This window comes from Nuphar pumila, chromosome 5, assembly GCF_984573655.1.
Source record: "Nuphar pumila chromosome 5, dmNupPumi1.hap1.1, whole genome shotgun sequence".
In the NCBI taxonomy this organism is placed as follows: domain Eukaryota; kingdom Viridiplantae; phylum Streptophyta; class Magnoliopsida; order Nymphaeales; family Nymphaeaceae; genus Nuphar; species Nuphar pumila.
In genome coordinates this window covers 54898930-54915059 of record NC_143253.1, presented here as the reverse complement: position 1 = coordinate 54915059, position 16130 = coordinate 54898930, and the positions used below count along the sequence as shown (strand labels likewise).

General features: G+C 40.2%; 1 protein-coding gene across 1 annotated transcript; it reads right to left on the bottom strand.

Moving 5' to 3' along the window:
* Positions 1 to 12868: 12868 nt before the first annotated feature.
* LOC149837625 (PPR containing protein (DUF179)) lies at positions 12869 to 14919 on the bottom strand. The gene is made up of 2 exons (XM_090006162.1): positions 14728 to 14919; positions 12869 to 13688 (listed from the first exon to the last, which is right to left on the bottom strand). Exons 1-2 carry the CDS (start codon positions 14873 to 14875, stop codon positions 12937 to 12939), a joined length of 900 nt encoding a protein of 299 aa, XP_089862288.1. The 5' UTR covers positions 14876 to 14919; the 3' UTR covers positions 12869 to 12936.
* Positions 14920 to 16130: the final 1211 nt, after the last annotated feature.

Here is a 16130-nt window from a genome sequence, read left to right as displayed (position 1 = left end):
AAGTGGATAGATGTCATAAATAAAGAGTTTAAATCCATGAAAGATAATGATGCATGAGATCTTGTCCCATTACCTGAAGGTGTGAAACTCATTAGTTGTAAATGAATATTTAAAACCAAGAGAGATTCAAATGGTGATATGAAAAGATATAAATCTCATCTTGTTGCGAAAGGGTTTACTCAAAGGGAAGACATTGACTATACAGAGACTTTCTCTCCAATTTCTATAAAAGACTCATTTAGAATAATGATAGCACTTGTGTCATATTTTGATTTAAAACTACATCAGATGGATGTAAAAACTGCATTCTTTAATGGTGACATTGATGAGACAATACATATGGTGCAACCATAATATTTTGTCTTAGGCAATGCAAAGGAAATGGTCTGCAAATCAAAGAAATCCATCTGTGGACTTAAGCAGGCTTTCTGTCAATAGTATCATAAATTTCATCAAGTTGTCATTTCATTTAGTTTTGACATGAATGTGGTTGATGAATGCATATACCATGAGTTCAGTGGGGTTAAATATGTTTTCCTAATTTTATATGTCGATGACATATTACTTGCTAGTAATGATATAGGCATATTGCACGAAACCAAGAGATTTCTGACAAAGAAATTTGAAATAAAAGATCTTGGTGATGTCTCTTTTGTATTAAGAATCCAGATACATCAAGATCGTTCTCGGGGTATTTTTGGATTATCGCAAAAGAGCTATATCGAAAAGATTCTGGATGAATTTGACATGAAGGATTGTAAACTAGGTGACATCCCTATTACCAAGGGAGACAAGTTTAGTCTCGCTCAGTGCCCCAAACACCACTTTAAAGTTAAGGATATGGAAACGATTTCATATGCATCTGCTGTATGGAGTATTATGTATGTTCAAGTGTGTACATGTTCATATATAGCATACATTGTTGAGATGTCAGACTGATATTTAAGTAACCCAAGAATGGATCATTGGAAAGCAACCAAACGGGTTATACGGTACTTACAAAGAACAAAAGATTACATGCTCACATACAAGAAGTCAAATCAGTTAGAGATCACTGGGTATTCTGATTTTGAATTTGTCGAGTGCCAAGATAGTCATAGATCCACCCCAGATTATGTTTATCTATTTCTTGGAGGAGTGCTAAGCAGACACTCATTGCATCTTCCACTATGACGGTAGAGTTCGTAGCATGTTATAAGACATCTAATCATGAAATATAGTTACACGATTTTGTCATAGTGCTGCGGATTTTAGATAACATTAAAAGACCATTAAAGTTGTTCTGTGACAATAATTTGACAATACTGTATTCCAATAATAAAAGGAGCTCATCAAAGTCAATACATATAAACATTAAGTTCTTTATTATTAAAAAAAGAGTGCAAAATGGTCAAATATCTATTGAACATATTGGCACAAACTTCATGATTGTGGATCCGCATACCAAAGGTTTACCACTCAAGGTCTTTCACGAGCATAATACTCGAATGGGTGTTATATCATTTGATGATATGTTGGTTTAGTGGAAGTTTGTATTTGGATGTTCTTAAATAAAATAAAGTTTTATTTTAATTAATGTAGTATAAGGCTCATGTTTCAGTTTCACTCTACACTCGTTTATTATGATCTCACTAAAGAATAAGACATGACTAGTTGGAAATAGGCATGTTCAGATCACATTACATGTAATTTACATACTTCACATTCATACTTGATCTATGTTGTTGGTTATGTCAATATATATGATCATTGATGGGTCTATTTACGTTGAATGTAATGAAGATTGCTTTGGTTCTATGTTGACATGATCGATGAGCCATATTGTTAGAGATGTCATCAGGTAAGACTATTTTTGAGCTCATAAGGTTATTATATAATGCGTGATTATATGGTAACATATGTGGCTCAAGTGAGAAATTGTTATATATTTTATGTAATCCTACACATGTAATTAATCACTCATTATAAATTGTCTAAAGTGAAGGCCCATTTAAAGTGATCTTATACGGTTGGGCCATATGACATCTTATAAAGTATAGTTATAATAATGTGTAGATACATTTTATGTGTTCTCATATATCAATTTTTGAGTTTATGATGGGCTAAATTGAAAAGAAGACTATAGGGTGGTTACAATTAGGTTATGGTCTCCAAAATCATCTATAGTTGTTGTTCTCTTTTTCCTCCTCATTCAAAAAGAAAATTGTCTCTCTCTTACTAGGTTTAGAGAAGAAGGAAAGATCACCAATACAAGTTTTGGAAGATCTAACCCCATTAAGATCTACCAGTGCAACGATGAATTCGGGTACACTTTCGCATTATGCTTTATTTGTTTTTTATCTTTTCAATGATTTAGCATGAACAAATTTAGGAATGAATAAAGATATTTTTACTAAATCAAATTTCAACACATTTCCCTTGGTGCATAGATCTAGCCGCATTGGCTCAACCTCACTTATGATCTCTATCCATGTCAGCGTAAAACTCCGAGGGTTTATTCCTCGACCCCAAGGAGTCACCAAGCTTTAGCTTACGCAAAGAGGTGACACCCATGAGATTTGAATGTAGACTGCGCATCAACGAGTCTAGGCCCATCCCACTATGCCAAACCCCTTGGTTCTACGCTAACATCAACATTATTGTTTATGCTGGGTTCATGTATCTTGGTTATTATCAAATCAAACTACTATGATTAAGGACCTAATTAATTAGAACCCACACCAAGGAACCAGATCCAACCTTTCATATTTGGTTTAAATACGTTATGTATGAAAAAATTAGTAAGTTACGGAAGTCGTCAGCACACACGGCCCAGATCTAACTTGGAGCTAGTTCCAGTTATACACATTCTATAATAGCATGTTGTGGGATAAGGATATTGGTCAACTGAGATTAAGACCAAAATCTGATTAATGAAATCCATAAAGTTCGGACTGGAACACATTCAGTACTCGGCCGAGTACTGTTGCAAAGTACTCAGCCAAGTGAGTGCATCCAACCACTTCCCTCTTCCCGTAACAGTATGGCACCCACTGATGGGACGTCATGAGTATCTTGCAAGGTACTCGGTCTGATCACTAGATCTCCTTTCTTATAGTTGAAGATCAAACTGATATTAATGCCAGATTATCAAATTATCGCCTTTCTGTTACCACGATTAAAAAACACTTTTATAAAAGTATGGAAGTAAGAGACAAGATTAGGTTCAATCACATTGCACAAATGCAATGTGCTGTTGAACCTGATCACCCACCGTCTTCTTTTATTGTGAGCCTGTGGCCCAACATTAGATGGATGGTGATCAGTTGCAGCGGCACATTGCATTTGTGCAATGTGATTGATTGCACCTGATCCCATCACTCGAAGTAAGGTATATATGTTCAGAGAAGCTTCTTTTTTTTTCACCAAAATGAAGTATTAGCCTTGCTTTTATGCATAACAAATTTTTTGAGGAGGAACTTTTTATTTTTATTTTTACTTGGAGAAACCACCCCAGGATCATAGACCTAGTCGCGTTGGCTCTGCCGGCTGTACTTGCAGTCGCTGTCTTGGCAGCATAAAACTCCGACTCCAATGGCTTACCCTTCGGCCCCAACATTAAACTTTATGATGGCCATTCAGGAGTGGCTCCTACAGGATGAGTGAATTCCCCGTGGGCTAAGTACATGCGAGATTTCCCCTGTTTTTCATGTACAGCTTTACGCACACATCCAAAACAATGCAAATAGCTTTGTTTGGATATCTATAATTTGGATCTGAAGGAACTCTCATAAAATAATTTGTCAACCAAGGCAATGCCTTAAATTCAGTCCATCATGCATCCAAGTCTAGCCAAATCAACCTAATCATGATGAGATCAAAGGGCTTCTCCCACGCCAAGGTCAGGCCAAACTGAGACTTGCTAATTAAAACATGTCAAAAGGTTTTTAATCTAAAATAAATTTGAAATGTAGTTCATTATATAAATTGTTGTATAAACACAAATTTTAAAAAAGTTCAATTCTCTTAACATGAAACATTTAGGGTGCATTTGCATTCATATGACATTTCTCAAAAGACAGGTTTCTCTTGCTTGGATGCCATTATTGTTTTAAGAAAAAAAATCTAAAATTCTAGAATTCCCTAAGTAGAGTTCCCACCTCCTTAGGTGGGAACTCTAATTCTCTAACCATCGAGAGTGCTCCCAATCAACCCTTCCCTCCCTCTGGTTTATCATTGTCGTTGTATATCCGGATCCATAAGAGATCTATTTGGATTCAGTTTAGTTTATGATGATTTGATTTTTTTATTTGATTTTGGATATTTTTATCATGTAATGAATCCATCTAAGATCCAATTAAGATTATGGCTTATCTTATTCTCTATAAATACTTATTGTAGGGATTGTTAGAGAGAGGTTTGATGAATGAGATTATGAAAATTTTCTTTAATTTTATGTTTTAGTTATTTATTTTACATTAATTCTTCTTTGGTAACCTAATTTATAAGAGTAGCGTAACTTAATTGTTTTTTCGTTAATCAGAGTTTTCGTTTGCATCAAGGACAATAGCTAAGAGCCCTGATGCTACCACTTGGATTTAGAACCTACATGTTGATGCCCACGATTTTGATAGTTATACCAGTGATTTGGAGGAGATCTTCGGAAAAGTATTTAGTGCTCATTTTGATCCATCATCTTTCTTTGGCTGAGTGGCATGTATTTTCATAAAGCCCATTTTTCCAATTATAAAGCATGGCTTAGTGACTCTACTCGCAGTAGACCTACTGCCCAAGTGGTTTGGCCAATAGTGTGGCTATATAGATGGGGTTTTTTAAGGAATATAAATAACCTCTAGATTCCCCCACCCTCCCTCCCTCTCTCTCTCCTCTTCCTCCTTCCCCCTTCCTCCTCTACTCGTTTCCTTCTCCTCCTTTTCTATAGCTGCCTCCTTTGCCATTCTCCACCTCTACTGACTCCTCCACTTCCTCCCTTCTTACGACTCTTCCTCCTCTTCTCATCTTCCTCCACCTCATCCACCCCTCTTTTACTTCCACCTCTCTCTACTGCAAGTCTGCAACAACCAGGCTTCAACTACTGGCTTTCGGTGGCAGTCTCGGCCGTAGTTTGGAGAAGGCGTCAAAGTCTGCATTTCCAGCGGCAGGCTTGAACGTTGGATGCCCTAGCTTGTGCCGAGTTTCGTCAATTGTGCCGATCACCGCTGGAGTCCCTAACCCTCGCAAGTGTGCTTCTATCTCGTATATTTCCTTTTTCAGAGTTTCGTAGGCCCCTCCATCGGTGCCTTTCGTCGTTTGGTTATGCGCCCCTCATCAAGCCGTTTTTGGGGGCTTGCTCTTGATCTCCCGTTGTAGGTCAACCTGCGAGCCCTACATTTCATCAAGGAAGCCTTGAATGATTGGGGTGCAGCCTTTGTGCTTCGCCGGTGGGGATTGAATGTTGTCTTGCCTTTCAAACTCAATTATTGGTTCTTCTCTAAGCTTTCGGAGTCCCTCCGATCATGCCTAGACGTGGGCTCTCTTCGTATTTCGAACATTAGGTTTTTTTTGCAAGCTATTAAGCGGGAGCCTCTCAAAGCGTGCTCTATTAAGGCTATGCTTGTTTTGCCTTTCTTCATTTATGAACTTCCAGTATGGGTTGCTGATCGAGGATGGCAGCATGTCCCATCTACTTGGCAAAGCTCCTTCCACGTTGTTCGCTCTAGATCTCAGTTGAGTCATGCCAGGTCGGGAGATTGGTGGTGTGCTGCTTGTTTTTCTCTAAACTTCCACAAATGATGTGATTGTCATAAGTGTGGCACATTCTCATTCGTCGGGGCAAAATCTAGTCACTAAAGATTTTTCTGGGTTGGAGCATCATCCTGCAAGTCGGAATCATGAACGACCTCCCCAGAAATTATCCTTCTCACCATGGGTGCAAATTGGCAATCTTTATAACCCGGCGAATTCATTACATGCTGTCAAGATTAGGTCTATTTGGGTCCCGGTTCGGCCGCAACACTTTGGGCTTTCTTTTTCGTCATTTGCTCCAGCTATGTTAGCCACATCTTCAGCGTATGATGGCATCTCCCAACCGTCGCAAGTTCTGCTAGGGGTGGGCCCCAAAAAATCTGGCTCTGCCATCAATGTTTACTCTCCTGGAGATTTGCTGCTCACTATTTATAATGCATGGAGCTTGACGTCTGATTCTTTTTGCGCTAATTTTTATGGCGGACTGACGATGAGGTTGGGTAGGCATGCTAGTAGGAAGCAGAGGAAAAATTTTCCATCCTCGCCATCGCAAGTTCTGTCAAGGGTGGGCCCACAAAAAATTTACCATGACAGCAGTGTTTTCCCTATTGAAGTTCAGTCGCTAATTATTTCTCAAGCTCAGGGCCTGGTGTCTGCTTCTGTTTGTACCACTTCCTGTTACAGCTTGGAGGCGCGGTTGGGCACGCTTGTGCGTGGTGGACAAAGGAAAAATCTGCAATCATCCCTTATTAATTTTCCCTCCAGACACTCTGACTATTTGGTTATCAATCTTATTGCGTTTAATGCTAGAACCAACCTAACAATCAGATACATAGTGCTTGGCTCCTCAGTTCCGCGTCCTCTTCTTGTATCGCATTATGTCTTTGAGGTTTTTTTATCTGCCAAATCTTTTGGTCTTTCGCCAAACGGGGTCTCATCCGGTAGTCCAGCGCGAGGTCAGGGTAGCCACCTGTTTATGCCTTTGCTTCAGCAACATCCTAGTCCACAACCCCTGGGTGTCACGGTTGTCGATGCAGCTAAGTTGCTGGATATCTCCCTCTCCTCTTCACAGCTGCAAGCTATAGCTGTTGATATGGATTCTACGATTTCAACTATCTTTGCTATTATTGGAGACTTTCTCTGCCACTCCGTTGGAGCAGACTGCAAGCAGTTGGGCATTTTCGACGGTCACTTGAGGTTGTCTGTCAGTGCTGGGGGTGTTCGGCAAATCATGCATGGTCAGCGAAGAAGGAGGAGGCATTCACCAATTGTTTCGGCTACCGATGCTAGGTCCCCAAGAAGGTCGTCTCGGTGCCACCAACCCTGAGTTTTTCTAGATTTTGTTCCATGAAGATTGGTTGTTGGAATGTTAGGGGCTTAAATTGTCCCACGAAACACCTGTTTCTGGCTAATTGGGTTAGGGAGGAAAAGCCCGACCTACTTGCTTTATGTGAAACTAAAATGGAGGTCATCCCGCTCGTGGTCGCCTCTAGCATCTGGCAGGGAGCTAACTATTTCTTTAAGCCTGCGGTCAATCATGCAGGAGGTATCCTTATCTTGGAAAAATAGTCTTTAAATTTATCTCAGTTGAATGTGGGTCTTTTCTCTCTATCTGTTGCTTTCAATTTGCAGGCAGTTGGTAGAAGGGTAGTGGTTTATGTTGTTTATGGCCCTAATCTCGCCGCCATGAGGCCTGCATTTTGGGATGATTTGGATAGGGTTGTCGTTTCCACCGGAGATTGTCACCTTCTTATGGGGGATTTCAATTATTTGCTATCTATTCATGACTCTAATAACCTTGTTATTCTTAATCCCTCTATGTGAGGTTTCCAAGACTTTGTTCATCGACATTTCCTCTACTCTATTCCTTTAACCGGAGAGCACTTCTCTTGGTCGAATAGGTGGTCTCGTCCGTTCTGTAGGGTCCTTGATAAGGTCTTTGTCATCCCTAATTTATTGGACCTCATTACCGATATTAAGTGCGTGTTGTTTGGTCCCTCTATTTCGGATCATGGGCAGATCATCACTCATTGGGAGGATGACTTTCAACCCACCAGGAGCTTTGCGTTTGAAGAATGGTGGCTTCAGGAGCCATATTTTCTCTTAATTATTGCTAATTCTTGGAACAAACTTGTTGATGAGCATTGAGCGGCGCTCCGGATTCAAAATAAGCTTTCTTGTGTAGCTAAGGATATCAAAGTTTGGCTTCATAGTCGTAATGTGGAGAAATTTCAACAAATGGTCGCATGGGATCAAGAGATTTCTATGTTGTATCAGTCTATGTCTTCTTCTGGCTCGCTTTCTGATTTGCAATTTCTCAGTCTCCAGGCCAGGTCCTTAGAATTAACTATGCTCTTGAAAAGCTGGAGGGTCAAAGAGGAAATTCATTGGAAGCAAAGGTCTAGGGTAAAATGGCTTGTGGTTGGTGATGACAACACTAAATGTTTTCACTCATATGCTTCTCATCGTCATAGAAGAAAGGTCGTTCCATCTATCTCCATTGGGGGTGTTTTTTATCTCAATCAGCACGTTAATCCGGCAATCTCGCTATATTTTAAGGATTTATATTCTGCTTCGTTAACTGCGGAGGGTGTCTTTGGTAATGTCCTAGTGGGGTCAATTCAGCCTGAGCAAGCCAGATCTATGCAAAGCAGGTTCTCTGACGATGAGATTTTTAGGGTCATTAAGGATCTGTCGGGTTGGAAAGTGCTTGACATTGACGGGTTTTATGTCAACTTTTTTAGAATCTTTTGGGACTGTGTTAAATCAGACGTGGTGAGCATGTTTGATGAGTTCTATCGTAACTCTAGACTGCCTTATTATTTTCATGTTGTTATTATTTCGCTTATTTCAAAAGCGGATGAGGCCACCAATATTTCACGATTCCGCCCAATCTCAGTTATGAGTGCTCTTTATCAGATGTTTGCCAAGGTTTTGGTGAATAGGGTGAAATCAGTGGCTAACCAGATTTTTTCAGACTCTCAGTTCACCTTTATCCGTAATAAGAGGGTCCAACACTCGTTCATCATGGCATTCAAGGTTGTTCATTCCTTGCAGCATAGCGGTCAACCTTACTTTGTCCTTAAATTAGACTTTCATAAAGCTTTTGACTCTGTGCATTGGCCATTCTTATTTTAAATGTTAGCAAATTTTGGTATTGGTCGTCGTTTTTCTGGTTGGGTGTGGGAGCTAGTCTCAAATGCCCAGGCCATGTTAAATATCAATAGTGCTAGAGGAGACCGATTCAAGCTGGGGCGGGGTTTGCGGCAAGGGTGCTCCCTCTCACCTTTGTTGTTTAATGCTATTGCTGAGGTGCTTGTGGTCTTGCTTAAGCGGGCTGTGGTATCGTGTTTCATTTGTCCTTTGTAGGTTTCAGACTTCTTGGGTCATATTCTTACTTATGCTGATGATATGATCATTTTTTATTGTGCAAATGTTCAGCAGATGCTTAGGTTCAAGCTTATCATTCAGTTCTTTCACTCTCTATCTGGGCTTTCTCTAAATGAGACAAAATGCTCTATTACCATGTTCAATGTTCATGCCAATATACTTGCAGCTGGAAAGAGAATTTTTAATTGCACTATTTCTGACATGCCTATTAAGTACCTGGGCTTGCCGTTACAAGTCAACCGCCTCTCTTCTACTGCTTGAGCTCCGACACTTCAAAAAGTGAAGCGCAAATTGCTTTCGTGACAGTCGTCTTATCTCTTCATCGCCTGCCATCTAACCTTAGTCAGACATTTTCTTTCAACTATTCCAGAATTTTTCATGTCTATGTTTGTGATGCCTGTGGGAGTAGAGAAGCAGCTGACGCACTTGCTAGCAGGTTTTCTATAGTCTCGGTGTCAATTCAAGGGTAAGCGTCACTTGATTGGTTGGCGTTCGGTGGTCTTACCTCGGCGTATGGCTGGTTTAGGCATTCTTGCGCCCAGACTGCGGAACATTGTTCTTGTCGCCAAGCAATGTTGGTTGACCCACCAACCGGATAACCCTTGCGCTCGTTTGCTTCTTGCTAAATATGGGGATCCTGCTCTTATCTTGGTTCGTCAGAGAACCTGGGGTTTGGCGCTCTCGCACTTGCATAAATTGTGCTTGAGGGCTTTAGCCTGCTTTAAAGACCATTTTGAGGACTACATAAATTTTGATCAGTGGTTATAGTGGGCGTTGACGCCAAGCGGAGAGTTTCTCACCAAAAAAGTCTATAGATCGTTGCTCCCCCCGGGGGCTGATTGGTTGCCCGAGGATGTGCTTTGGGCGAAGGGTCCTTCTCCCCGTTCTCGAGTCATGGCATGGTTAATTTTGCATGATAGGATCCAGACCCACAATAATTTAAAGAAGCGGGGCATTCAGCTCCCGAGTTGGTGCGTGCTTTGTCAAGCTGCAGAAGAATCTACGTTTCACTTGTTCTGGTCTTGCCCAATATTTGTGGAACTCTTTAGTAGGACCTGGAGGCATCCAGAAGTGTTTGTTAAGGAGGAGTCTTTTGCGCTAGATCTGATCTTGGGCCCGGTTTGTATTAGGTGCAGCACGAGGTGGAGGTTCATCTGGCGAACGTGGTTGCTTACTTCTTGGTGGTTTGTTTGAATGGCACGAAATGATGCTCATTTTCGTCAAATTTCGATTAACATTCAAAACCTGGTGCATAAAATCTTGGTAGATGTTTATGCAATCTTGCGTATGCATCTTAGTGATCTTCCGCTCCCTCCTGCTGACGCTACCTCTCTTTTGTCGCAATCTGGGCAAGCGGCTCTGGCGTGAGCCCGTTTTATCTGTCTGATGTTCTTTTTCTCTTCTGCTTTCTTTATGTGTTTTGACTTTGCTCTTGTTCAGTTCATGGGTTCAACATTTTGTTGATTTTCATGAGTGGTAATGTTGAATTTCTTCTCTCTCTCTCTCTCTCTCTCTCTATATATATATATATATATATATATATATATATATATATATATAAAGAGGTAAAAGGAGTAAGATATGGGTCTCATGTTAGATCCAAACCCAACTCTAAAATGGGGTGCAAACGGGTTAGATCCTTTTAGATCTGAATCCAAATCCAAAATTCAAACAACAGATTCAAATCTGAATCAGATTTGAGGGTGCTAGATTGAATCCAAAATACATGGAGTAATACTGGAACTGAAAAAAAATTGAACAAAACAAGTTATTTACATGTAAAATTTGCATTTGGATCAGATTTTGATTCGAGTAAACTCCAGATCTGACTTAGAATACTGATTTGAATATGACCCGAATCTGAAAGTGATCTGATTGAAGAGATCTGAATCCTATCCAAATCCACATTCAGGTTTCATTTAAAATATCCATATCCAAAAAATATGTCAGGCTCGGATTGGATATCTGACCATATCCGATCCATTTGCAGCCAGTCTAAAATGTATACCATAAAGTCATATCCAAACATGGATCTGAGTGGTATCCAATGAGATAAAAAAAATATGAACATGAATCCATAAAAATGATAAAAAATAAGCTTTTTACATATAAACATGCAAATGGATCAGATTTGATTTGAAACCAAATTTAGATCGAGTAAAAATAAGATTTGGATCCAATTTGAATACCAAAGTAATTTGATTAAGTGATCTGAATATGATCCATAATGCACATTTGAATGTTGTGTTTAGGATCCATTCATAGAATCCAACCAATTTTCAGAATAGACCCAATCCCTTTTCACCCTTACACCAACGTGTGTTTGTCTTAGCTGCCTACCCCCCCAGCTGGCCTACCAACAGTGGATGCATTGTTCTGCTCAGGCACGCACCCTGTAGGAGATCCTTTAGCAATGCGCTCTCTAAAAACAATTTTTACATAATAATGCATGTGCGCGATGAATGGTGTGTGCGGGTCCATTACCAGTTAGCCAGAATGTGGTAGCAGCTACCACTTTATATATATATATATATATATATATATATATATATATATATATATATATATATATATATATATATATATATATATATATATATTGACTATTAATTTAAAATCTAGTTATATTGGATCAAGTTGAATTTAACAATGTATAGATCCAAATTAATTGATTATGATCCGTTTACATTCCTGCTAGTATACCTTCTTTTTTTGGTTACCTTATTCCAAAAGAATAGCAACTCTCACATCAATTCCATGATAAAATAAATAAAAAATAATATGAATTCTCAAAGAAAAAGAATGAGTACGTTCGCTGGAAATCTTGAGATCGAGAATTCTATCATGATAATTCTTTAGATTGAGAATTCACTTTTTCATGAGAATTCTCCTCCAAAGTATCCAAAACGCACCCTTATTTTCGTACTAGAGAAGCAACTTCCCATCTTAAAAAAAAAAACGAGTTTCACATAAAATTCCAGAAGTGTGAAAGAAGAATGTATGTTTGTGCTTCCTAGTTTTCAGAAACTTCTAGCTCTGTAATGTAACCCAATCTGACCATGAAATCTCTAGTTATGCAGCACATTAAGACTTGGGACCATATAATATTAGCGCAATAACTTTTATCAGATATAAAAGTTGACAGTGTGTAAAGAAAGTAGTTGGATTCTCACATGATTGAATTTGTAGAGTATCAAAATCTACCATGGCCAATTTAGCATAACCACCAAAACGGTTCATGAGGGATGAATGATCGGTAAATAAATATTGGATTGGTGCTCCATTTGGTTCTTGCAGCTCCTGTTGAGCCTGAACGCAGCCCAGCTTAATCTCAAAAGCAATGGACTACTAACATTGTGCTAGGCCTAATGCAACCTGCTTCACACGAAATTCATAGAACAGAAAAGTCGGGCTTTGGATCAAATGATACTGAATGGCGATTTTCAATTGTTTTACACCCGACGCCAAATCCCCCAAAATTCTTTTGAATGGCAGATTTGGCATCCGGCCCTTGATCCAACAGGAAAATCACCATCAATGGTGTGGTGATTTTCAATATCACCTGATCCAATTCTCAGAGTTGGACAATGCAGTTTCCAAATGCTTAGCTTTAGCCTGCTATATTTTGTAGCACCTGGTTTAACCATACAGGAAGGTGAATGCATGCTTGATCTTAATGCATGTGCGGGCACATACACATGTAAGAGAGAGAGAGAGAGAGAGAGAGAGAGAGAGAGAGAGAGAGAGAGAGAGAGAGAGAGAGAGAGAGGCTACATTATTCATTAGTTGTATGAATAGCACAGAGGTACACATATTTAAGGGTCACCAGGCTTGCTTTTCCCCCATCAAGCCAAGGATCTCCCCCCACAAGCTCACACTTCCAACCCTGGATAGGCCTATGGCCCCAGGGCTACAAGCAACCACCTTCCAATACCCAGCTCTAATCTCATCATTCAACTGTTCCCTCTCCCATCCACAATACCCATCAAAGAACCTGAAATCCCCCACACCCACCAAATTCTTCCTCACCATGTCAGCAGCACACCCAACATTCTCCTTGGTGCCATAGTACAACCCACTTATCACTTCATCAAAGACCCCATTCTTTCCCACATTGTCATCCACCCCTTGAGGGCTCATAAGAAACAGGCCCTCTTGAAGGGGCCCACCAAAGAAAAGGGGACGGTCCGAAAAGACCCCGGTGATATCCAGGTCTGTTGATCTCGTCTCCTTGATCGACATTAGCGACGGTCGGTTCAATATGAGCCCGGAAGGACCGGTCGGTCCGGTCGAGAGCATGAGGATGACGGTCCGCTCGAATATGTGGACCCCATCAAGCTTCTCAGTTGCAACAAGCAAACAACCTCTTTCGGGTTCGTGGATCGGGTGAGCCCACAACTGCCCCAATGTGATAGATGAAGGCTCAGGGTTTGAACCTGGCCACTGTCTGGGGCTGGGAGTACTGGACTTAGCAGCTTCCTGCCCAGCCACAAGTTTTGCCCGGAAAGCTCGCCAGTCTGAGTTAATTAAAGGCTGGGGATCGTCATCTGGGTTGGGACCTTTGAGCTGGCATTCTGCAAATTTTTACACATAGTAAACAACATTGACAAAATGGCCAGAAAAAACAGGGGTTTTACTGCAATCTACATGAGCATCAAAGCTGGGGGGTTTAAATACAATACACCTACAGATTTCTTCAGCTGTATGGAAACCACTTGATTCACCAGAGAAGCATCGTACTCTCACTTGATAGGAACCCACTTATAATGGACTGGTACAAGTTAAATTGAGATTGCTATGAAAGTCTCTCTCTCTCTCTCTCTCTCTCTCTCTAAAGTCTAGATTATTGTAGGTAATTAGGGTAGTACTGTGAAGTTGTTTATCTTGTTCAAGGGAAGAAAAAAATTAAGTTGGTAGCTATAAGAACGCTCCTAAATGCATAGGGAAAAAGAAGGATCATCTTACAAGAAAGTGGTGGCTGTCAGATTCAACCGAGTTTAGGGGATCTTTCCCTACCGGCAAGAAGAGGACCAAGACGTTCCTTTTTCATAAATCTGGGTATGAAAAACAACATTAACTGGAAACCCCACAAATTTCTCACACAACATAATGTAAGGAACACCAATTGACTTAATTTCGACAAAGTGAACAGAACATAAGAAAACAAAATGGGATAATACCCACTTGGTAAAACAATGTTTTTCAACAAATGATCAGGAATGAACAAGGAAAAGAAAAAACAATGATCTACCCTGTATAGTGATCACCGACCTAAATATACTTCAATAAATAAAATGAATCAAAAAGCTAAAAACGAATTTAAATAGTGGATCCTGCGTTGTGGTTTTATTATCCGCCAATTCCCCCAAATGAGTCTTAAATTTTTAAACTCCAAAAGATCTCTAAAGTCCCAAGTTTCTCAAAGACACCATAGCAAAAGTAAAGGGGGTTAGACCTCTAATTAGATTATTCTACCTCATAATCAATCAAAGACTCTGTAAAGACAATTGATCAACCTACTAATTTTTGTTTTCATACGTAGCAGCCCAAGCTTAGGTTAGAACAAGCACATAAAGTCTCAAGGAAAAAAAGAGAGGAGAAAGATAAGCTTACTGGTAAGAGCAGAGGATCCAACAGTGCATATGTGAAAGGAGAAATTCTTGCGAGAGGCAAAAAGCCTGTTCTTGCCAGAGTTAATAGAATCAAACGTGAAGGAGAAAGTTTTGTGGGTGAGGGAAAAACAGACATCCATCATCAACATCTCATTCTAGTGGGTGTTCCCCTCTTTCTCTTGGTTCTTATCTTTTCTGCTGACATAGTAGGAAGGTATATATAGTAAACGAAAAAGGCAACCCAGATGGATAAGGATTTATACGAGATGCCGTGGAAGAATCTACACCTCAGGTTCTCGACCTTTCAACACGGCCTTCCATGCAGCGGTGGGCATCGGCCCGCCCCGGACCCGTTTAGAGTTCGGCCTGTCGGGCTTTAAGTGCCGACTGACCCGTTTACTAACGGACCAGGTTTTGCCCCGGTTGTTAGAGCAGTCCATGGTACAGAGCCAATGCTGAGTCCAAACTGACCCGACCCAAATCCATTTGTAAATATCAGGTCATTCGTCCTTGACCTTGAGGACCTCTTCAATTAAGATCACACTAAGTACTATGTGTTTTGCTGCTATAAAAAAAATAGTAACAACAGGCGTAACACCGTTACCTACCGTTAATTAAAAATAAAAAACATAAAAATAAATACATTTTATCTCTAAATGTATCCTCTCTCTCTCATGCATGCACACAGTGGGTTTCTCCAACGAGTCCACCAGCGATCCCGCAAGAACCCCAGCATCCCCTCTCTCTTTCTCTTTGCATCTATCTGCGAAGAAGAACTCCTCTTCATTGATGATCTGGCGAGCGTCTCCCATCATCTCCTCAATTTCTCTCTTCACCAGCAAGGATCGCTGGGGAACTCATCAGAGACAAACCAATGGTGAGGAGGGGAAGAGAAAAGGGCTTCCTTGCACACAGAGAGAGAGAGAGCTCAGAAAAAACTAGAAAAAGGAGGAAAGAGATGGAATATAACCAACCATAAAGAGAGTGAAGTTAGGGTTTGCTTAGCTTAAAAAAAAAAAGGAGGTCCTGGGGGACACTCATTGGATCACCGACATAAACCCACCAATGCAGAAGAGGGATTCCTTGCAGGTGCAAAAAAAAAACCCACCAATGGATTTGAGCTCACCATCACCTTAGAGTAATAAGATTAAAGTGTCATAAGAAGTGTGCCAATCAATCTAGCTATGGTTATTATATATATATATATATATATTGGCATCATGTTGAGAGCGGACAAAGATAACTTTTAAGGGTGATAGAATTAAGATATTGTAGATATAAATAAGAAACATGATGGAGGACTTAGTAAACTAGCATGTGAAGGAGCAGTAAGCGAAAACATAGAGTCCAGGGCATTCTTGCTCTATTTTTGGATAAATTGTCTGGTCATTGACACTGGTGACA